Source organism: Triticum urartu, chromosome 2A (assembly GCF_056163025.1).
Source record: "Triticum urartu cultivar PI428250 chromosome 2A, HENAU_Tu73, whole genome shotgun sequence".
In the NCBI taxonomy this organism is placed as follows: Eukaryota; Viridiplantae; Streptophyta; class Magnoliopsida; order Poales; family Poaceae; genus Triticum; species Triticum urartu.
Window position 1 is genome coordinate 1,024,392 of NC_141874.1, and position 24,679 is coordinate 1,049,070.

A 24,679-nucleotide genomic window follows, 5' to 3' on the forward strand; every position below is an offset into this window, starting at 1 on the left:
ACGCTGTCATACAACATGGAGGAGCTCGGACATATGCCAGTGTCAAAAGGGAGTTGGAGGAGAACTGATAGTGACACAAGAGAGTAGAAGGGGGGGCGCATATGTTGGTGTCGGACATAGAGTCGGAGAGGTTAAAAAATGAGAAAGGGAGTTTGAGAGATAGAAATGCCTGAAAAGATATTTTTAAAATGAAATAAAAGTTCTAAGTCGTAACAAGGAGTTGTGAATTTTAAAAACTCGTAGAGAATCGAAAGTGATAGGATCCCTTAGACTTTGACTTTGAAAAGCGGAAAGAAAACAAAACGAGCATCTTGTCTCCCAAGCAAGAGAGAAGATCATTCACGCATACTCTATCTTACGCACGAGCGCTATTTAAAGGGACACCATTCACGCAGCCGGCCGGTCAAGTCAAACCAAACGCCCAACTCCAACTCCAACCCAATCCTCACCCAAATCCAAACTCCCAAGTCCCAACAACCATGGCCGCAGCCGGCGACGACGACCTCCAGCTCCAGCACGCCGCCGTGCCGACGGCGACGGCGATCCCGATCCCGTGCGTGACCCTGAACACGGGCCACGCCATGCCGGTGCTGGGCTTCGGCACCGGCTCCTCGCGCGCGCCCGCCGACCTGCCGGACACCATCGTTCACGCCGTCCGCCTCGGCTACCGCCACCTCGACACGGCCGCCATGTACGGCACCGAGCCGGCCGTGGGCGTTGCCGTTGCCGAGGCCGTCCGCTCAGGCGCCGGCGGGATCTCCTCGCGCGAGGACCTCTTCGTCACCTCCAAGCTCGGGATCCCCGACGCGCGCCCGGGCCGCGTCGTGCCGGCGCTGCGCGAGTCCCTGGCCCGCCTCGGCGTCGACTACCTGGACCTCTTCCTCGTCCACTGGCCCGTCGCCGGCGACAACCCCGCGGACAAGAGCACGCACACGGAGTTCGACATGGAGGGCGTGTGGCGCGGCATGGAGGAGTGCCACCGCCTGGGCCTGGCGCGCTCCGTCGGCGTCAGCAACTTCTCGGCCGCCAAGATGGAGCGGCTGCTGGCGCTCGCCGCGGTGGCGCCGGCCGTGAACCAGGTGGAGCTGAACGTGGGGTGGAGGCAGGAGAAGGTGCGGGAGGTGTGCGCGAGGCACGGCGTGGTCGTGGCCGCCTACTCGCCGCTGGGCGCGTACGGCGCCTCCTGGGGCTCGGACGCCGTCATGCACAGCGGCGTCATGCACCACGTCGCCGCCGCCAAAGCCAAGACCGTGGCCCAGGTAGTAATCTCTTTTCTTTTCTTTTCTTTTTTGCTAAATAAAATCACAGATAAATATATAAATAAATTTCTCATATCATCACACTAATTAGTTTCTGAAATGAAATCAGCTTTTGCTGTCAGACTGTTCGAGTTGATCCTATATAGCACGCATCAGAAAGATGTGCATGCATGCATGCATTAGCATTAGGGATGTATGTCTAACTCACAAGTTCCATATGAGAATCAACATAACCACCAACAAATTAAAGACATGAAGCATGCATTTCATATGTCTCAACATAAATCATTCACAACCAGAACAGAGGATTATTATGAATCCAAGTCCAGCAAAAATTACTACCAATATACTCCCTCCCTCGGGTCCTTTTTAGTACTTCGCATATTAGATTTTCGCCAAGTCAAAGTTTGTAAAGTTTGACCAAATTTATATTAAAAAAATATCAATATGTACAATACCAAATGTATAGTGTATGAAACTACATTTCATAATGAATCTAAAAATAATGATTTAGCATTATGAATGTTAATATATTTTTTCTAAAAGTTTGGTCAAAATAGAGATAGTTTGACTTCAAACAAAACTTATATGCAGACTAAAAATGACCGGAGGGAGTACTAGTAATATTTGTAGTAAAAGAAGCTTTATATAGTACTACCAATGAAACTCAAATTCTTATGTATGTTTTCTTAGTTTGGAATTGTACAGAGAGAGAGAGAGAGACAGACAGATAGAAATAATCGTTATCAATGAAGACGTCTTGTCGATCATGATGACAATGATGTGTATGTGCGTACAGGTGGCATTGAGGTGGGTGTACGAGCAGGGCGTGTGCTTTGTGGCCAGGAGCTTCAACAAGGAGAGGCTCAAGCACAACATGGACATCTTTGTTGATTGGGAGCTGAGCGATGAGGACAAAGCGATGATCGCCACGATACCGCAAAAAAGGGCGTGCCAGGGGGACTACTTTGTGTCGCCTGACGGACCTTACAAATCACTCGAGGAGCTGTGGGACGGCGAGATATGAATGAATGATCACTCCACTCCAATATGTCTACACCCTCTGTACCGAAATACTTGTAATTGGGCAAAAACTAGTATGAGTTTCCTCAACAACAAGTATTCTGGTACAAAGGAAGTAGTATCTATTTTGCGATTAGTGATCAAGTATTGCCTCGCTCGTCCACTTCTTAGGAGCTGGGGGATGTTGAGATATGATAATATATGTATCTATTTGTGATTACTAGTCAAATATTGTAATATCATTTTAATGAACGATCGTCGTCCTGTCAAAACAACTTTTTACGTATGTACTAGTAGTAGTATTAAACTTTTCATAGCCGGGCGGGTCTTGGTGATGGAGATATCTGACTTTGACCATGATGTTTGTCTCTTCTTTCTGTTTTTTCACGCGTTAACATTATGTGTGACCCTTTTTTTAGCCTTTTTTTCAGAACAACCTCGTCGTGTTATATTAATGTGTTCTATTTTGTGTGCGTTAATTAAAACAGAGAGAGAGACCCTTGAAATAAACAGCAACATTAAAAAAGATCCCATTTACGAACAAAACCCGTGGTGGACCAAACTGTATGTAATCTCGCTGCAATGCTAGACTAGAGATTGGCAATCGTGTCAAGCACATCAACGTACGGTGACCTTTTTTTATTTTTAACATATATGTATATGCTATTTGAGAGCAATGCGGACTACATACGGAACAAAATAAGTGAATCTACATTCTAAAATATGTCTACATATATCCGTACGTAGCAGTGGCGGAGCTAGGCAGGAATCTCAGAATGTCAAAACATGAACAACTAAGAGGGCAAAGATTGATCTTTTCCTTATCTAATCCTCGAATAGTAAATTTTCTTCATTGTTTTGGCTAATCTCATACTTGCAGTAATCTCCGCCAGTGGTATGTAGTTCATATTAGATTCTCTAGAAACACTTATATTAGATACGTAGGGAGTATAAACTGTCGTGATGGAGTATTTTCTTCATGTATGGTCTGGTCATGAAGGTCGTGTGCTTTGTGTTTGTTGATCATTTCTACAGCATGTATCTGAGCTGACGTCCAAGTCCAACCACGGTGATGTACGTACATCTACCACGCTGCCGGTCAGCTCCAATCCCATACTCCTTTCTACAGCCACCTCCACTCACCAGCCACCTCTTTTTTTCTCGGTGCCTGTTGGTGAAAATCCGCACCTCTGGACAACTCTTTGCAAACAGTACTATTTCAAAATGTTTGTGACCCATCAATCAATCGTTTTCGTTTTGGGCATCTCTCAATTTCTTCACCCATTTGGTTACAGCCAATTCAGGAAAAAAAATGTTTCCTCATTTGTTTCCTTACTCTGCACTCGTTTTGGATGCGATCCGCATCAGCTGCTAATCCGGCAATTCTATACTATTCGCCAAACCACTACTTTCATCGATTACATAGAGAAATTTGAGGTAATGATCATTTCACGCCTTACTCCGATTCTATTCACCCATATTTCTTCCTTGCTCGTTTTGTGGACGGTTTGCGCCGGGACATTCGTACGGTGGTGCTGGTGCAACACAACAGCCATCGGACATGGACACAACATGCTCTCTCGTGTTGCTTCAAGAGGAGGTCGTTCACAGGGTGTTCGGCGGCACACATCAATCCTCGTCGTCACGCCCTCCAGCCGCACCAACATGAGGACTGCCGCTATCTCCACCTTCGCTTTGGCTCACGGCATCGGCCGTCACCGTTTTTGCCCATCCGAAAGCGTCGGCGAAAGTTGTTCACAAATAGGGCATCGGGGCAAAAGTACAGTCATCCATCAACGTCAAAATGCCCCCGTGTGTCCTGTTCTAGTTCAACACTCGATGACCCTTGGTCGATTCCTTGAAATTGAGAACATGCTCTTCTGCATGCTTCGTGTCTGCAAGGACTCCTGCATCATCATATCGTCTTTCATCCGCATACTATATCCTCCTCATCGGATGAGGAGTGTTTGTATCCAGTGCTTCAAAGAAAAAGGAAAAATTGTCAAAATTGTAGCACCAGCATTTCACCGAACACTTGCCGTGCGTGATCACCCCCACGGATGGCATTCGCGAGGGTTGATGGTACCCGTGCGGTAGACAGACGAGAGGTGTGAAATGGTGGAGTAGGCAAAGCGGGCAGGCGGTGGAGGAAGTGGATGCAAAGAAAGAGGGAACGGACGGAGATGGGGGGTGTGGTTCTGGGTGGACCTGTGGCGTCGAAGTCGTACGTTGGTTGATCCGGACTCCCGCGAAGCCCCCTACTTTGCTTCCGGTTTGTGAGACTTGATATAACCAGACGTGTCCGCGGGCAGATTCGGGGTGGCTTTGGATGGCAAATTAAAGTGTGTCCTAACCGCTTAATCCGGCCTGTTGATTGCGGGCAATTTGGGGGTCCACTTTGGATTGGAGATGCCCTGACCTGTTGGTAGGAATCCTTTGAAATTGTGTAAAAAAAAAGGAGAGAAGAATACATAAAAAAACATTGATTGGTTTTTAAAGCAAATGGGCTTGGAATTGGTAGAAAACCAAGTTTGAGCAACTAGGCAGAGGTTAGGGCTTCTTTGATTTAAAGGAATTTTATAGAATTTCTGGAGGATTGAAATCCTTAGGATTTTTTCCTATGTTGGTCCTTTGATTCATAGGATTGGATTCCATAGGAATTTTTCCTATGGAATCTTTTGTACTACATTTCATAGGAAATTTAACATCCACTCCAACCTCTTTTTACAATTTTTTTGTTTTTCCCGTGGCATCAAACAATCATTGCTAATTCTATAGGATTCAAATGGGCATGCCACTCCAACCTTACACTTTTCCTATTCCTGCGCTTTCAAAATCCTATGAATCAAAGAGGCCCTTAGTAGTACTCGTATCCCACTTTATCATCATGTTTTTTTTCTTCTCTTTATTTGTTATCCTGCACGCACACTGCCCGAGGCGCACGCATGCTCCTGCTCCACCGTGCGCCACAATCACCCATGTCTCTTTTTATATAGGAGCAGATAGAATCATGCAATGGTGTCTCTGTTGGTCCAGTGCGCCCGGTCCACCCATCTTGAACAGCAATGGTCGCTGCACAGCACGGTGGGTCAATGGATGGATGGGCCTATCCAGGTGCATGCATCATATTCATACTTTCTTCGTTCTAAAATATAGTGTTTTCTCTATTCTCATGCTTTAACTTTCTGAAATTCAATTTTAATCATTAATTTAACCAACGAGAGCGACTGCGACAGAAGCAAAAATTATACCGGTCGTCAAAGTTGCACTATATTTTGAAATGAAGGGAGTACTACACTTGCTCTTGGGCCCGCATGCAGAGCAGGCACAAGTACATGACATGTGGCCCATGGTACACCAGGTTCATTCATTCATTGAGCAGCCAAGGCACAGGCACAGGCACGGAATTCCAGGACAGCACACCATCCCATCTTTTGAGGGGAGGGGTGGCCAAAGAAAAAGAGAGCTGCTTACTATACTACTACTGGTAGTAGATCTAGATTAAAAAAGAAAAAAAAAATAGTAGCACGTCCAGATCTCCTTGCAGACACCAAAGATATCTTCTTCTTCTTCTTCTTCTTCTTCTTCTTCTTCTAGATAGAGGAATGAATCAATTTTGAAATACTACTAGTAGAAAAACAAGAGGATGTGAAAATGCTGACTCACCAAATAAAAAGGAGGCATATATATATAATTCATTCATTCATTCATCCATCCATAGAGTACCTTCTTCACATTAACTAATTAGTATAATACTTGCTAGTATTTAGTATCTCTCCAAATAACTGAGATTGGTTTGGTTTGGTGGTCAGTTATAACAAACAGCAGCAGCAGCAGCAAGGGGTTACATGATTCAGCATCCATCATTTTTGAGCGCGCTCTCTCTCTCATCATTACAAGGAGTAAGAAGAAGAAGAAGAAGAAGAGGAAGAAGAAGAAGCTACTGAAGAATTTGTACTGATCAAATGTGCCAGTACAAATCCCTCTCTGTTCACAACTTGCTTCATTCCCAAGGAGGAGACTAACATTAATAACTTACTTACTTAACCACATGATGCATCATCTAACCTCTCTCTCTCTCTCTACTAACAGCAAGCAACTGAAACCACTGGTGAAGGTGAAGCATATGTATGTATGCATCTGAGGAAGGAGGGCTGGGCTAGGAGTTGTTCTTGTACAGGGTCTTGAGCCTCTTCGCCGTCTGGATGAACCCCAAGATCACCTGCAACTCATCCAATTGCTGCTTGTTTGTTGTTTCAGCATTTGGAGGGGACAAAGGAATACACACATGATTACATTCTTCTTCTTCCTCATCTCAAGTCTTCTCAGTTACTAGTGGTGGATGCAAAGTTTGAGACAAAATGTATGTATGTATGTATGTTTGTACCTGGGACTGGAAATGCTGCTGGACCCCATGGAACAGCTGCTCCTCTGATGGAGTCGGGTTCATGCTCACCTGCACACATTTTTCACCACCCTGTAATTTATCATATCAGGAATGAATCGAAAGCTTAGCATGGATTCTATTCTATTCTATTGTTTGCTGCTCAAGGATTACTCTACTCTGCTCTACTACATGGGATGATGGGATAGGACAGGAGTGCTTACAAGGTTGAAGTGCTTCCAGTATCTCCATAGTGTGGGTGTTCCAAGCTTTGTCAGGTTCACTCTCTGCAACAACAACAACAACAACAACAACAAATATCACAACACCAATCAGCGCAACTCTCACCCTACACTCAATTAGGTCCCCATGAGACAGACAGACAGACAGACAAGATACTGAAATACACCAAGAATCAAATTATCCATCTTTTTGCCTTGTCAACAAATTAGTCACGAGTTTGTTTAGCAAAAAAGCAATGACAATGAGAACGACTTGACCACACTCCTGCCTAACCAACCATGGCCCATTGCCATGTGATTATCCCAGCCAGCACAGCAGGATGAGATGATCACACGCCTTTCATCATACTATTTAAGTATTATATATGGCCCAATCTCATCTCTCAGATCAGACGCAAATTACTTGTCATGTCGTGATTACTTGCTGGGACAGGGACAGTGATTAATTACCGCTCGCAGCTTCGAAGTCGAGTGAAGGTTGTTGGCCCGGCTGCTGGACGTCGTCGTGCAGGAAGACCATGGCCTTGTGTGCCGGACCCTTGGCTTTGTTGGCTTCTGGTACTCGATGCTTGCTGTGAGCAAAACACACAACAAGGGAACATTCAGTTTTTTTTCACTGATAGACAGACAGTTTATAGAATGCATTCTGGCTACAAACATTTTGAATGATGGCATAATAAATGGTCTTACAGTAGTTCATGTCTTTGTCTCCCATGTCAAAGCTGCCGCAGAACGAGTTGTTACTGCCGTCGATCTCATCATCGTCCTCGTTGCCAGTCGGAGCTTCCAAGACACTGAGGGCATTCCTCTGCAACTTCACCTCCACACCATTCTTGAGAACCTGCTTTTTCCAATAGGATAATAATATCTCAGGGATACCATATTTGGATGGATGTTGGTTTCTACTTATAATGCTTTTATTATAGCTTTATTTATATATATGCATCTTCAACTTTGAAATTGCTTGCTTGACTAGCTACTTTGTGCAAAGAAAAGTGAAGTCAAAAGGGACACATGATTCCTTTCACTCCATTGCAATTGTCAATCAATATCTATCAATATAAAGCAACAGCCACTAGCTAAGCAGAGTTTCAGTGGGATGCCTGAATAAATAAAAATTGAAAGGAAGGAAGGGAGCCTGACCAGCCAGTGCCATCCTCCAAGGCCAACAGCCTTCTTGACCACACCCTGCAGGCCGACCAGCACGGACTTTGTTCGGTTGTTACCGGTGACGACAACCTTGGTGTGCCTGGGCAGCACGGTGAGCTCCTCGTCGCCGCTCTCGTAACGGGGCAGCGACAGCATCCGCGAAGAACACACATCGGTCCCCATCATCATACTGCTTCACCGGCCTGATGCCGCCTCCCTGCCTGCTGAAACTGAAACAACCAAATTCAACCAATCAATACACACACACAGCCAGCTCAACATAAGGAATATGGTATCAGTTAACTCTCAACAGCAATACAGTAGACAGCACCATGAACGAACCCAAAAGTTGCCAAAATCAGCTCAAGATTCAGAGCAGAGTGCATGGATATTCAGAGGATTAATTATTATAGCAGAGTGCAAGAGTGAAACAGGTGATATTCAGAGGAGTAGTGAACACTGAAGAGTTGATGCAGTTAGATGAAGAGTTAGTGGCAGCAAGGAACACTTTATAATTTCTTTCAAAAAAAAAAGAAACACTTTATAACACAGCAGCAGCACTGGGTAGGGTAATTCATTCATGGAGTGATCATGAGAAAGAGGAATTCGGCGCACGATCCAAATTTTATCTACTACTCCCCCGTTCCTAAATATAAGTCTTTCTAGAGATTCCACTATAGACTATATACGGATGTATGTAGACACGTTTTAGAGTGTAGATTCATTCATTTTACTCCGTATGTAGTTCACAGTGAAATCTCTAAAAAGACTTGTATATTTAGGAACAGAGGTAATACCATTTTAGTCGTAATAACACTAGACAATTCACAATCATTTGGGCCGAGAAATTCGACGCGGATCGGCTTGAAAAAGTGATGGAGGTGATGTGACGCGTCCATGCAAGCAAATTTGATCCGGATCTGGGCATCCATGTAAATCTGTGATGAGAGGGGAGGAGAGGAGATTTGCAAACGGATTGACAGCAATCATCCACTGACCACCGTGATGGCGATGAACCGGCAAAGGCGCTACGTACTAACTTGCTGCCAGGACCCACCAGGCAGCCATGGAGCCAGCCAGCTGCATCATACAGTATGAATTGCCTGCCTGCATGCCTGTTGCTTGCTTGCTTGCTTGCTGGGGTAGCAATCCTGAAAGCGATGTGTCTGTCTACCAATGTACGTATACTACTTACTACACTAGACTAGACTAGCTGCTTGCTGGGGCAGTAGCAACTAGCATGTGATGTGAAGCCAAGCCAAGCAGTAAATAAATCCCGATGGATGGATGGATGGAATAGGATCCGATTGCTAGCTTCTCTCTGATGGACAGGACAGTAATTATGGATCCTGCCTGAATTTACTTACACTCAATGGATTGGATTGGATTGGAAGCAACTATAGTATTAAATTCAATTTTGCAGAGTAAATTGGCAATTAAAGCGAGTGATGGCACACACACGCACAGACTGCATCTGCATGCATAGTGAGTCTACAGTTGCATCTTGTACTAGTAGTACTAGTGTTGCATCGAAATTGGAATCTGCTGCTGCTGCTTACATTACAGTATGAAATGAAATGAATTTGGCCTAATGCAATTCCCTTCCCAGTGGAGATGGAAATGGAGATGCCCGCATTGAGGATCTATCGTCGATCTAGGAGATTGAATTCTCAACAAGAAGAAGATTGATCGATCTGGCAGCGGATCGGATCAGGATGAAATGAATAAATAAAGTGGGAATACAACACAATGGTTGAATTTTCCAGATCGGATAGGTTTAAGATCGAGAATTGACTCGCTTTTTTTTTCTTTTTGAATTATTACAGTAGAGAAGTTGGGATGGAAATTATTAGCATTGTAGTGGTACAGTAGTAGTATACAGTGTAAAAGATGGAGGGCATCAACTGGTGAAGTGAAGTTGTGTGGTGCAAATCGAATTGTAGATTGCAAACACGGATATTCAAGATAGACGGATAGACATGCTGCTAACAATATAAAGTTGGTGTGAGCGAAATCCAGTACTCCTATAGTAGGATAGGATAGAACCTCTTAATCAATCAATTACACTACTCACTGCAGTACTCTGCTCTAGTGGCATGGAGTGTATATATGTAAAAAAAGAAAGAAAGGAGCGGATTTGATCTGATCTGGTCTGATCCAGGAGGGAGGGAATGAATTAAATTGATTGAATTGAATTGAATTGAATTGAATGCTGGGCCTCGGCGATCCAAAGAAAGAAAGAAAGAAAGAAAGAAAGAAAGAATTGGTTGCTGATCCAGTTAGGTAGCTAGCTAGCTAGGCTCTACTAGGTAGTGGGAGCAGCAGATGAATGCGAGGGAGGGAGGAATCCATCCAGACCAGATGGATCTAAATTGAACAAAATCCTTTTTCTTTTCTTTTCTTTTCTTTTCTTGATGCGAATTGAGCATTCCTTTGCTAAACCCCAAACCAAACAACAATTCTCGATCCATCCAAACAGAAAGGAAGCAAAGCAGCAATTGGAGCGATCCAGTCCAGAGAAAGAAAGAAGAAAGATCCATCGAAAGAAAGAAAGAAAGAAACAAAGAAAAGAAAAGAATGCTGGCGGATCAAGAGGAGGAGGTCTCACCTGCTCTGCTCTGCTCTGCTGGGGCGGATGGATCCAGGTCCAGGGGAGCAATGGCGATCCAGGACGGACGGCAATTGCAATTGCAATTGCAATTGCGACTGCGTGGATCGGATCGGAGAGGAGCGCAATTCTCTGCGGATGCCAATCCAATCCAATCCAATTGCAATTGCTTTGCTCTGCTTGCGCGGATCGATCGATCTAAAGGGAGGGAGGGAATGCAGAGGATGTGATGAAGTGGAGATCCAATTTTGCAGAGGAGAGTGAATGCTTTCCAACTGCACTGCACAGCCCGAGCCCGCATACATACACTCACTTTCAGCCGGCTTCGACGCTGCCTGGCTGGCGTCATCGGCTCGTCTCCTCTCCACCGGCTCGGCTCGGCTCGGCTTCGCTTTGCCTTTTTTTTTGCGAATGAATGGCCTTGCCTTGATGTGATCGCTGACGTGCTCATTCATGCTGCTACCTGTACCCGGATGATCACAGGTATCCATGTGGGGCCAGGGCTTGCTGAAATTCCGCCGCTGCTTCTCCTGCCAATCCTCCTCCTATCCACCTTTCCTCCGGACTGCCTTCCCTTCCCTTCCCTTCCCTTCCCTCCCGATAGGGGACCGTCTTCTTGCTTCCTCCTTCTACACGTACAATCCCATCCAATCCACACCTACCTCTTCACTATGGGTTTTGCCATCCAACCCGTCATACCGTAAACGTCCGTCCGCACCTCTCATTTTCCGCAAATCAGGGCTATGTACAACTCCGACATCCTCGACCCACCCAAAAGGCCAAAACCCTACCGACGCCCCACTCAACCCCTCCCCCTTCCCTCGGCATGCGCTATATGTATCCTCTCCCTCCCAGTCCTTCGCCGCCGTTGTACACCCAGGCCTTTCCAGACCTCACCCCCCCACACACACACACCTATCCACCTTGGAGTCTCCCACCGTTCCACCGCTCGTCCATCCCCCGCCCACCCCTGCAAGTGCCGTCCATGGCGGACCCCACGCCCAACAAAAATGGTTGGCCAGATGACATGGACAAATTGTTGATAGTTTTTCCTTACTTTCAAGCAAACATGGTTGATTTGGACGACAACTTCTTGAATTCGTCCTCATCGAATGAGGATGAAACGACAATTATTAGGGAAGTCCTTGCAAATGTGGGGCATATGCGGATGGACGTGTTCTCAATTTCAAGGGATCAATCCAGGTACGTCGAGTGCTAGATCAGAATAGGGCGCGGGGCATTTGATGTTGATGGACAACCACTTTATCCCAATGTTAGTGGACCATTTTCACCACCACTTTTGAATGCGAAAAAAGGTCTGCAATGGTGTTCGGGCCTACGATGACTACTTCACCTTGAATCAAGACGTTGTTGGAACCACTGACTTCTCTGGCTATCAGAAGTGCCCGGCTGCATTGAGTATGTTTACCTATGGCACGACTGCATTGAGGATGCTTGCCTACACGGCCACAGATTAGTGGACAAGTACCTCCGGATGTCTTAAAGCACATGTGGAGACGCCATCGTCAGGTTTGCTACTGCAATGCTCAAGGTGTTTGGACAACATTACTTGAGAGAACCAACTGGCGCAAACACCAAAAGGCTCATGGCGCTCTCGGAAGCAAGATGGTGGCCAGGTGTGCTCAAATCCCTTGAATGCATGCACTAGAAAGGGGAGAATTGCCTATACGTTAAACAAGGGCAATATCAAGCTCGTCTTAAGAAGCCTACAATCATCCTTCGCAACAACTAAGAAGGGGCCACCTGAAATGGGGAAGAGGGAAAGCCCGCGTGAAGAAAGTCCCAGCTCCCTATCATATCCATCCTAACAGTCTTCTATACACCAAGATTTCACACTCTTGCTCATCGGAAAAGCCAATTCATCGATTAGTCATGTCGATCACTGAAGGCCAAACAAAGAAAAGCAAACAAGCGTATATCGACACACCTGATACCATCTTTCTGAACATGGGCAACAAGCAAGAAAGGGCCACCTGAAAAGGGCAATATTTTTTGCCTCGGAGTGAAGAAAGAGAGCAGGGAGTGGACAAGTGGATAAATGAATGTTTGGGCCAATGAGGACCGCCCGCGTGCACAAAACCCTAGGCACTGCTATATCAAGCCTACATGTCATCTATTCAGAAACGTTTAACATGCTTTTCTAAAGGGAATGCATGCAGGGCAGAGGATGCGAGAATGGTCCAATTTTCCAGAGAAAGGAGGGGAGGGGAGAGTGAATGCTTTCCAACTACACGGTTTACATACATATATACACACTCCCCTGGCAAAGCTGAAATGGGCGAGCCGGCTTTAATGCTCGCGTCATCGGCTCCTCAAAGCTCTCTCGCTACTCGACTCGTATTTGGCGTGATGTGACCGCTGACGTTCTGGATGGTGGTGGACAAACTCCTAGCTGTACTCAAGGACATGAGGGGATACCACCACTTCAATGTAGGGGCGGCCACCTGGGCTTGCTCAAATTCTACGGGTGCTAACCACTTTTAATCCAAGAAAGTCAAAGATCCGCACCCGGGGGATAACCATTATCTACGACCTTCAGTTCAATTCTCCATACAACCACACTCAAGGCTTAGGGCAACTAGGCGTACAAAGCGCTACTATAAAGGATTACCTCCATTCCGGGTTGGATCGCTTGCCCAAATCTGATCCTAAAGGCATTGCCTAAAGTCTGGGCATGCTTGTTTCTCTCCCGCAAAGCGGCTTCCATCTCCTCGAGCACAACATGATCGCCGTCTTCCCCTTCAGCCACGAAGGAGGGGTCGGTGGATGGCGCAGCACCAAGAGAGGGTTCTGGCTCAAAGGCAACCCCCTCCACAACACTCACACCCACGGTTTCTCGTGGCCTCGGGAATCATACCTATGCCTACCGACATAGACGGGCTCTCTTCAGGCTCGCCAGCAGGCGAACGCGCTCCTCACTATGTAGAGCCCATGGGCTCTGGTGCAGGACCGACAAAGGTCTCTAAGGAGCTCACGCCAGGCAATACAGCCTCCCAAAAACAAAAGAAGTGTTGGGGAACGTAGTAATTTCAAAAAAATTCCTACGCACACGCAAGATCATGGTGATGCATAGCAACGAGAGGGGAGAGTGTTGTCTACGTACCCTCGTAGACCGAAAGCGAAAGCGTTAGCACAACGCGGTTGATGTAGTCGTACGTCTTCATGATCCGACCGATCCAAGTACCGAACGCACGGCACCTCCGAGTTCAACACACGTTCAGCTCGATGACGTCCCGCGAACTCCGTTCCAGCAGAGCTTCACGGGAGAGTTCCGTCAGCACGACGGCGTGGTGACGGTGATGACATTGCTACCGACGCAGGGCTTCGCCTAAGCACCGCTACGATGACCGAGGTGGAATATGGTGGAGGGGGGCACCGCACACGGCTGGGAGAGATCAACTGATCAACTTGTGTGTCTTTGGGGTTCCCCCTGCCCCCGTATATAAAGGAGTGGAGGAGGGGGAGGGCCGGCCCTCTCTATGGCGCGCCCTAGGGGAGTCCTACTCCCACCGGGAGTAGGATTCCCCTTTTCCTAGTAGAACTAGGAGCCCTTCCAAGTAGTAGGAGTAGGAGGGAAGGAAAGGGAAGGGAAAAGCAAAAGGAAGGAAGGGGCCCCCCTCCCTAGTCCAATTCGGACCAGCCCATGGGGAGGGGTGCGGCCACCCTTTGAGGCCTTTCTCTCCTTTTCCGCATGGCCCATTAAGGCCCAATACGAATTCCCGTAACTCTCCGGTACTCCCGAAAATACCCGAATCACTCGGAACCTTTCCGATGTCCGAATATAGTCGTCCAATATATTGATCTTTACGTCTCGACCATTTCGAGACTCCTCGTCATATCCCCGATCTCATCCGGGACTCCGAACTCCTTCGGTACATCAAAACACATAAACTCATAATATAACCATCATCGAACTTTAAGCGTGCGGACCCTACGGGTTCGAGAACTATGTAGACATGACCGAGACACGTCTCCGGTCAATAACCAATAGCGGAACCTGGATGCTCATATTGGCTCCTACATATTCTACGAAGATCTTTATCGGTCAAACCGCATAACAACATACGTTGTTCCCTTTGTCATCGGTATGTTACTTGCCCGAGATTCGATCGCCGGTATCTCAATACCTAGTTCAATCTCATTACAGGCAAGTCTCTTTACTCATTCTGTAACACATCATCCCGCAACTAACTCATTAGTTGCAGTGCTTGCAAGGCTTATAGTTATGTGCATTACCGAGTGGGCCTAGAGATACCTCTCCGACAATCGGAGTGACAAATCCTAATCTCGAAATACGCCAACCCAACAAGTACCTTCGGAGACACCTGTAGAGCACCTTTATAATCACCCAGTTACGTTGTGACGTTTGGTAGCACACAAAGTGATCCTCCGGTAAACGGTACTTGCATAATCTCATAGTCATAGGAACATGTATAAGTCATGAAGAAAGCAATAGCAACAAACTAAACGATCAAGTGCTATGCTAACGGAATGGGTCAAGTCAATCACATCATTCTCTAATGATGTGACCTCGTTAATCAAATGAAAACTCATGTCTGGCTAGGAAACTTAACCATCTTTGATTCAACGAGCTAGTCAAGTAGAGGCATACCAGTGACATACTGTTTGTCTATGTATTCACACATGTATTATGTTTCCGGTTAATACAATTCTAGCATGAATAATAAACATTTATCATGATATAAGGAAATAAATAATAACTTTATTATTGCCTCTAGGGCATATTTCCTTCAGTCTCCCACTTGCACTAGAGTCAATAATCTAGTTCACATCGCCATGTGATTTAATACCAATAGTTCACATCATCATGTGATTAGCACCGATAGTTCACATCGACATGTGACCAACACCCAAAGGGTTTACTAGAGTCAATAATCTAGTTCACATCGCTATGTGATTAACACCCAAAGAGTACTGAGGTGTGATCATGTTTTGCTTGTGAGAGAAGTTTAGTCAACGGGTCTGCCACATTCAGATCCGTAAGTATTTTGCAAATTTCTATGTCAACAATGCTCTGCACAGAGCTACTCTAGCTAATTGCTCCCACTTTCAATGTGTATCCAGATTGAGATTTAGAGTCATCTGGATCAGTGTCAAAATTTGCATCGACGTAACCCTTTACGACGAACCTTTTGTCACTTCCATAATTGAGAAACATATCCTTATTCCACTAAGGATAATTTTGACCAATGTCCAGTGATCTACTCCTAGATCACTATTGTACTCCTTTGCCAAACTCAGGGCAGGGTATACAATAGGTCTGGTACACAGCATGACATACTTTATAGAACCTATGGCTGAGGCATAGGGAATGACTTTCATTCTCTCTCTATCTTCTGCAGTGGTCGGGTTTTGAGTCTTACTCAACTTCACACCTTGTAACACAGGCAAGAACTCCTTCTTTGACTGTTCCATTTTGAACTACTTCAAAATCCTGTCAAGGTATGTACTCATTGAAAAACTTATCAAGCGTCTTGATCTATCTCCATAGATCTTGATGCTCAATATGGAAGTAGCTTCACCGAGGTCTTTCTTTGAAAAACTCCTTTCAAACATTCCTTTATGCTTTGCAGAATAATTCTACATTATCTCCGATCAACAATATGTCATTCACATATACTTATCAGAAATGCTGTAATGCTCCCACTCACTTTCTTGTAAATACAGGCTTCACCGCAAGTCTGTATAAAACTATATGCTTTGATCAACTTATCAAAGCGTATATTCCAACTCCGAGATGCTTGCACCAGTCCATAGATAGATCACTGGAGCTTGCATATTTTGTTAGTACCTTTAGGATTGACAACAACTCTTCTTTAATAAATCCATTAAGGAATGCAATTTTGTTTATCCACTTGCCAGATTTTATAAAATGCGGCAATTGCTAACATGATTCGGACATACTTAAGCAAAGATACGAGTGGGAAACTCTCATCGTAGTCAACACCTTGAACTTGTTGAAAACCTTTTTGCGACAATTCGTACAGAAAGATTTCACGCACTTCTCTCTCTCTCTCTCCCCCAAACTCGCCTATGTATTGGAGAAGGGGTGAGAATATAGGAAGTGGGCGAGGAGGGTGCATTTCATTTGACGAGCATATGTAAATGGTGGTATATATGTTAAAATCTTGAGAATCGTAAAGGGAGTGTGACGCCAAATACAAGTATAAATGAATGTCATTGATCCCATCGTGCGTGTGTGTGTGTGTAGGAGTATATATAATCATGTGTATAAATATATGTATATGTAGTAGTAAATAATTGCAAGATTTAGCACTAGTTGTAGATAGTGGTAGAGTATTATTAGTACTCGTACTAGTAACGAAATGAATGACAGAGGGAGGGTTGAGATCTGGGGGTGGGGTGGGGCCCACAGCACATGCCGCTCGCGTGCGATCCATGCTCCTCCCTTGTCCCTGCAAGCCAAGCCGGTAAGCCGAGCCGAGCCGAGCCGAGCTGAGATGAGATATTAAAGCAAGCAAGCCGGTCCGTAGCAAGGAAGAGTGGGGACACGCGTCCCGTCCCAGCTGTCGGCAACCCGCGATCCACCTGCATGGAGTGTAGGCCAGCGTGACCGACGCGCGGGCCACGCCTGTCCCCGGGCTCGCTTTGTCAGTGAGCGGGTGGGCGACCTGTTCCGGTGGGAAAAGATTTCGGCTGGCGGGAGGGGACGGTTTATTGTTGGTGGCTCAAGTCCGTGAGGCGCAGGGTCACAGGTCCGACGCGCCCTTCCATCCCCACTCCACCCACTGCTATGCTAGCTTTCTCTCACTGACAGCCAGGTCCGCCAACTATGGGACCCACGTGGCGGTGGGATAAGACAGGGGGTCGGCGTCTTTTCCCGCGCGACTCGACTAGAGGGTTTTGGGTTTTCATTTGGTTCGCGGGGTGGCCCTTCAAACAAACAAACCAACCAAATTTTGAGACAAAAGCCCCAGGATTTGCTCACCTAACCACCCTCCCTCCCTCACTCACTCACATGGACTCTATCTAGTACACACACACACACACGCAGGTAAATGTATAGTCAGCATCCATCCATCCATCCATCCATCTTTTTGGTTGGTTGGTTGGTTTTGGGGGCAGCAAACCAAAGCAAATGGGGTTGACTACGCTGCATCCATCCATCCCCATTGCATTGCACATGCCCCATACATCTTCTTACAATACTAGATATAGTACCTATATAAGCCACATAATAATAATAATGATGATGATGATAATAATAATAAATAATAATAATAATAATGATGATGATGATGATGATAATAATAAATAGTAATAATAATAATAATAATAATAATAATGTCCTTCACTATACACAATAAAAAGACATCAATATACCTGAAATGTGGTCACGAAGCGGCTTCAAATTGTTCTTAACCACCAATCACCCGGAAAATTTGGTCTACCGCACCGTATTCAAATGGCATAACCGGTTTGACCACACCTACTTCACACCTGTCCATCCTCACTGGGGGCACTGCCGCATCTCAGTTTGACCTCTTTGCTTGCCGCGAGAATTGAATGACGGCCTTCTTTTTTTGTCTGGATGTACATGGCAAACTTCAAAATGACCCATATGAATCCAGGCGTCTGTCTACTCACATGCCACAATGTCCACCCACGCAGCGGTCAAACCATCTTACCATATGCCACGTTCCCGCCATACCATACACAAACAAGTGGAGTGACATCACTGAACCACTTAAAGCCATCGGCAACCTGAAATATCGTGGATGTCGCCTAGAGAGGGGGGTGAATAGGCGCCTTAAAATAATTAAGGTTTAGGCTTAAACAAATGCGGAATAAACCTAGCGGTTAATTTGTCAAGCACAAAACCTACAACAACTAGGCTTACCTATGTGCACCAACAACTTATGCTAAACAAGATAAACTACTAGGTGATAGCATGATATATGACAAGAAACAATATGGCTATCATAGAGTAAAGTGCATAAGTAAAGGGCTCGGGTAAGAGATAACCGAGGCACGCGGAGACGATGATGTATCCCGAAGATCACACCCATGCGGATGCTAATCTCCGTTTGGAGCGGTGTGTAGGCACAATGCTCCCCAAGAAGTCACTAGGGCCACCATAATCCCCTCACGCCCTCGCACAATGCAAGATGCCGTGATTCCACTAAGGGACCATTGAGGGCGGTCACCGGAACCCGTCAAATTGCTCGGGGCGATCTCCACAACCTAATTGGAGACCCCGACGCTTGCCCGGAGCTTTACACCACAATGATTGAGCTCCGAACACCACCAACCATCTAGGACGCCCAAGCACCCAAGAGGAACAAACTCAAGGGTACCAAGCACCCAAGAGTAATAAGCTTCTCAACTTGTAACTTCCACGTATCACGTGGAGAACTCAAACCGATGCACCAAATGCAATGGCAAGGGCACACAGAGTGCCCAAGTCTTTCTCTCTCAAATCCTACCGAAGCAACTAATGCTAGGGATGAAAATGAGAGGAAGAACAAGAAGGAGAACACCAAGAACTCAAAGATCTAGATACAAGGGGTTCCCCTCACATAGAAGAGAAAGTGATTGGTGGAAATGGGGATCTAGATCTCCTCTCTCTTTTCCCTCAAAAACTAGCAAGAATCCATGGAGGGATTGAGAGTTAGCAAGCTCGAAGAAGGTCAACAATGGGGGAAGAACATGAGTCAAAGGATAAGGTTCATTGGGGAAGAAGACCCCCTTTTATAGGTGGGGAAAATCCAACCGTTATGCTCACAGCCCGCACCTAGCGGTACTACCGCTCCAAGGAGCGGTACTACCGCTAGGGCGGTAGTAGCCCTTTGAAACACAACAGCGAGGAGGCAAAAAAGCCAGAAGAACCGTCGGAGCGGTAGTACCGCTTGACCTCACGGTACTACCGCTAGGGGTAGCGGTACTACCGCTAGGGGTAGCGGTACTACTGCTTGCGAGCGGTACTAAAAAATTACATCCGTGCCTACCACCGCTGGACTTGTGACGAGTTTTTGGTCCCGACCGGAAGTAGCCACGGAAGTAGAGGCGGTAGTACCGCTCCCAAGAGCGGTACTAAAAAATTACATCCGCAGCAGCCCCTTTTAAGGACACCAAAACTGACACAACTTCTGCAAACAGACTCCAAATTTGACGAAACCAAGTTTGTTGGAAAGCTAGCGACAAGGGCTAACACAATCTTGATAGAAATACCAATAAGAAGCAAATGAGAAAAGGCCCAAAATAAAATGGTGAGAACCCTTCCTCAGATAAGACCGGTAAAACCTCCAACACCGAAAACATCATAGAAGACGCATGCAAACTCCGTTTTTGATGAACTCAAGCTTGTCATCAAGATGACCATAAGCTCTAAGACTCACAAAGAGAACCAAACAAGAACCAAGAAACATGATGCAAGGATGCAATGGTTTGAGCTCTCGACGAACGATAAGATCAAGCTACTCACTTGAGAGCCCCCCTTAATAGTACGACTATCGATCCTATAACCCGGTCTTCAAACTATCACCATGAGACCGGTAAAATATAAAACCTATCAAGGGCAAACATTTGCCTTGCACGAAGTCCACTTGAGCTAGATGATGACGATCTTGACTCCCTCAAGTTGGACCACCTATCTTGATTGCATTCGCTCGATGAAGACTAGTTGATTGCTCCCCCATACTTCACTATGGGTGAGCCACTCTTTGGCACATCTTCACAAGTCCATTGATACCATAATGGATGGCAAGCTACAAGCATGATTTCCTCGTGATGCTCCACTTGAACTTGCACAGCACAACCTTAATTTGATGTCATCCTCCATGGGTTGAGTGATATCTTCCTCTTGACGCAAGCCCATGAACACGTACCTAACCCCACATAGACCATGGGTTAGTACACAAAGCACAATGGACAATGCTTACCATACCATGGGATCACTTGATCCCTCGCGGTACATCTTCTATGCTTTGTGAGTTGATCAACTTGATTCACTCTTGACTTAGTCTTGATCAACCTTGAATCTTTTGAACTCTCTTCATTTGGATGATGTCTTGAAGGTAAACATGAATGATCACACAATCTTCTTCTTCAAGACATGCTTGCAATAAGCTCAACACTCACATAATCAATCTTTGGATAATTCCTTAATAGCACCTTGATCAACTCATAAACTCCTTGAAACCAACACATGGACTTCAAGAAGAGCCTATGGACAAATCCTTAAAATATAACTCAATGCAACCATTAGTCCATAGAGAGTGTCATCAACTACCAAAACCACACATGGGGGCACCGCATGTCCTTTCAATCTGCCTATGGACAAATCCTTCAAATATAACTCAATGCAACCATTAGTCCATAGAGAGTGTCATCAATTACCAAAACCACACATGGGGGCACCGCATGTCCTTTCAATCTCCCCCATTTTGGTAATTGATGACAATCACTTTCAAGAGAGTTTATATAAGGAATTATGCATCACCATGCGTATGAGATGAAAATGCTAAGGATGCATCACCATGCGTATGAGATGAAAATGCTAAGGAACAAAACCAAAGCAAGAGGAGATAACTCTCTAACCTTCTCCACAGAACTCTCTGAAACTTCTCCCTCATTGGCATCGATTGCCAAAATGGGCGAAAAGCTTAGAAGGCCAATATAATATGTGGTCCTCCATAAGTAGTGTATTTCTCAACAAGAGAGTGGAATGCAATACACATATCCAACGGTAAATACTTGGAGGAAGACAAAATATATTGAGGCCCAAAGATTGCAAAAGAATGATATGCCACAAAGACATAACAAAGAGAGAAACAAGCAATCAAGCAATCAAAAGATACCAATTGAAGCAAGCTATCAAAAGATACCAATTGAACCAACTAGATCAATGATCCTACGTGCCACATGAATAAAAGATGTTATGATATGAGCAAAGGAGTGTTCTAGAGAAACTAGAGAAGCTCCCCATGATTTGTTCACAGTTTAGTTTTGTAATTGGATACACCGAGCACAAAATAGGATCGTCACTCCCCCAAGATCAATAGAACCTCACGACAAGTGCAAGAGAGCAAGTAGGAAACAAATCCTAGCACAAGCAACAAACACGTGGTTGAGCAACATGTAAAAGAGGCAACTTAAGAATAGGCTCAACCAAAATGATGTGTGTGAGTCATGGCAAAGCACTTGAGAAGACTAAAATAAGGATGAGCATTAAGCATCAACATAGTCTTGGATAAATGAGATACACGGTGCATGACATGTCCTCCCCACAAACACCCAGCAAATGGGATCACAAACACACTAAATATGCAAAATGAAAAACCAACACTTGTGACAACCCATGGTGAAGATAGAAAGCGAAAGCCTCATCAAGACGAGGGATACCAATTAGATGGCAAGCCTCGTCAAGAAAAGCATGAGGAGAATGATCTTCACCACACAAGAGTGCAACAAGATGCAACGAGAAATGATCCGCACTCAAGGCACACACTTTCACGGAGCCACCAAAGAAATAACATGAGAAAGAACCGGTGGACATGAAAGAAAGGGATATCAACCAGAGATGTAACTTCTCTCAAGTGTACAAGATTCTAGGTAGATGAAAATCATGATGATATCAATCCACAAAGAAGGATATACACACGAAATAGTTACAAAAAGGAAGGAACAAGATATCCACAAGGAAGTCATAAATATACCAATAAGAAATTTGCTTGAGAGCATAAGACATGGCTAGATATGGTCTTATTGTATATAAATGAATTCCAACCACACGAACATCAAAGACATCACAACTAGCAACAAGAGATCATTGTTGGGATGCTTTGAGAAAGAAAACAAGTATCACAAGAAAGAATGAAAAACATGCCATGGTGCAACCTACACAAGGTTGATGCAAGAAATGAGTGCATGAAGAAGATGATGATACTTGTTACCGAGATATCAATGGAAGGATGTAGTAGATACCAATTAAAGGTGGATATTAGTTCATTGATCATCCTAGCTTGACTCCAGTAAGCACATGGCGACACCACCTTCCTTGTGAGTGAGCCGAGCGTCCAATGCATCTCCAATTGTTCCTAGAACAACAATACAAACAAAATGGTACCCAAACTCATTGGGACCAAAGATTTAGAGAACCAACAATACATAGGACAAACTCCACATAAATATGTGCATATAGATATGAAAATGAATTTCATGCATGTCCCATCCAATTTGAGACTTGGTGGAGTTTCCCCTATATATTGGGTCAAACAAAGAAAGCATGCCAACGATACTACATCAAATTAATATGCATGCTCAAGACTTTCAAGAACCGATACCAAATGACAAAGAAAAACCAAGTGAAGAAAAGATACTAAATGAATAAATCATCACTTGGAGGATATCCATAATAGATACATCGAGGAATGAGATATTCGTTGATACACACTAAATAAAAGATATCAAACTCCCAAAAGAGAGGATGGTTCCAAACAAACCAAGCTCTCTACAAAGTTTCATGATGGCACAAAGTACTAAAAAGAAAACGGCTTGCCTTCCAACACACACTTGATAAGGATCGCAAGATGAGTGTTTTATAGAAAATAGGATAGCTCCCCCAAGACTAGTGCATTATAGAGAATTTGCATTTGAATACAAAATGCACAAGGTGGGATCACCACTTTCACTATATCTAGAAAACACTAGACAAGATCAAGAAATTAACAAGATCCACAAGTGGTATGGAAGACAAAGGGAGTTGATACATTCCTAGGCAAGACAAAAGGCAAATAAAAGCAAAAGCCAATGTAAAGATGATCAATAAATTCTACCACACAAGTGAGTACCAATTGTCAAAAGACAAGAAATAAATGGAAATAATTCCCGGTGGTAGATAGCAAGGATATCCGACATCATCTTCACACCAAACAAAAAGCAAATTGCAACTTGTAGAGCTAACATGCCACCTAGGAACAAGATAATTTACAATATCAACCCTAGGTGACAATATCTCAAATGTACACATTTTCTAGGCTAGTAATATACACATGGCATATTACTCCCCCATAATGTGATACCAATTAAGGATAAACAAGAGGCAAATAAAAGGATCCAACAAGAGATAATTAATGGACTATTTAGAATTTGAATTTCTCATGAGAAGACATACCACATAGCGACTAGATAATCTTGAAATATCAATACTAGATGGTATTACTCATGTACACACATTTATAGAATTGTGAGGTGCACAAAGCACATCACTTCCCCATAATGGGATATTCCATTAATCTCTCACAAGAGCCAACTAAGAAATAAACAAGATGCAAAAGGCTCAACACATGACACACACGTACATGATGTGCAAACCAACACACACATACTTGATTGCTCAAGATAATCAAGTTGGAAGCACAACATATACAAACACATGCAAGGAACGAAACCAAACATGCAAAGGGGCAAGTAACTATCAATGTAAACACTTTAAGCACGAGTTACCGCAAGGAGGAACATTGGATATAAGATAGAAACTTGATAATCTGAATGACTTGGCTTGAGACAATAAGAATGATGAAGTCCCCTTAATTCTTCATAATGTAGCCAAGTCTCCAAAGACCTCCAACAACACCTATTGATCAATTATGAGCTAGTTGGTCCCCAACCAAGTTGGGTCCTAAGAGGTTAGTCACAATAGGCTTGGCTACCCAAATGGTTCTTTTCTTGACACCACTTTGAGCACCAAAAAATTTGGCAAACACATTACCAACCTTATCCTTCCCAAGAGAATAGATATCATCAATTAGAATAGGGTTGGATAAGGTACCATTTGTGCATGAAGAAGCGACATGACCTTTTTCACGACATAGGTAGCAACGGCTACTCTTTACTTTCTTCTCACTTGATTTCTCAGCTTGAGAAGCATTAGATTGAGTTTTCTTGGGAAGAGGCCTTTCTTCAAGTTGAGGTTGAGAATGAGAGTGAACTTGTGGCCGCTTCCCTTGTT

General features: G+C 44.7%; 2 protein-coding genes across 3 annotated transcripts; one reads left to right on the forward strand and one right to left on the reverse strand.

The window, feature by feature from the left end:
• Window positions 1-384: 384 nt before the first annotated feature.
• LOC125534930 (putative NAD(P)H-dependent oxidoreductase 1) lies at window positions 385-2,538 on the forward strand. The gene is made up of 2 exons (XM_048697977.2): window positions 385-1,259; window positions 2,059-2,538. The coding sequence occupies exons 1-2, from the start codon at window positions 480-482 to the stop codon at window positions 2,284-2,286; spliced, it is 1,008 nt and encodes a 335-aa protein (XP_048553934.1). The 5' UTR covers window positions 385-479; the 3' UTR covers window positions 2,287-2,538.
• A 3,414-nt stretch (window positions 2,539-5,952) lies between these two features.
• On the reverse strand, window positions 5,953-10,948 carry LOC125534929 (uncharacterized). Of its 2 annotated transcripts, none has more exons than XM_048697973.2 (7): window positions 10,666-10,948; window positions 8,052-8,287; window positions 7,599-7,749; window positions 7,359-7,480; window positions 6,891-6,953; window positions 6,670-6,759; window positions 5,953-6,522 (listed from the first exon to the last, which is right to left on the reverse strand). In XM_048697973.2, the coding sequence occupies exons 2-7, from the start codon at window positions 8,244-8,246 to the stop codon at window positions 6,442-6,444; spliced, it is 702 nt and encodes a 233-aa protein (XP_048553930.1). In that variant the 5' UTR covers window positions 8,247-8,287; window positions 10,666-10,948; the 3' UTR covers window positions 5,953-6,441. The 2 variants fall into 2 exon arrangements, with proteins under 2 accessions (XP_048553930.1, XP_048553932.1); XM_048697975.2 differs by having other exon boundaries at window positions 6,670-6,738; window positions 10,666-10,947.
• Window positions 10,949-24,679: the final 13,731 nt, after the last annotated feature.

Excerpts from the sequence above, each read along its gene's own strand:
- LOC125534930 (XM_048697977.2), top strand. The coding sequence starts at position 480 with ATGGCCGCAGCCGGCGACGACGACCTCCAGCTCCAGCACGCCGCCGTG. Across the intron at positions 1,260-2,058 it reads AAGCCAAGACCGTGGCCCAG|GTGGCATTGAGGTGGGTGTA; the intron begins GTAGTAATCTCT and ends ATGTGCGTACAG.
- LOC125534929 (XM_048697973.2), bottom strand. The coding sequence starts at position 8,246 with ATGATGATGGGGACCGATGTGTGTTCTTCGCGGATGCTGTCGCTGCCC. Across the intron at positions 6,760-6,890 it reads ACTGGAAGCACTTCAACCTT|GGTGGTGAAAAATGTGTGCA; the intron begins GTAAGCACTCCT and ends GATAAATTACAG. Across the intron at positions 6,523-6,669 it reads AGCAGCATTTCCAGTCCCAG|CAATTGGATGAGTTGCAGGT; the intron begins GTACAAACATAC and ends ACAAACAAGCAG.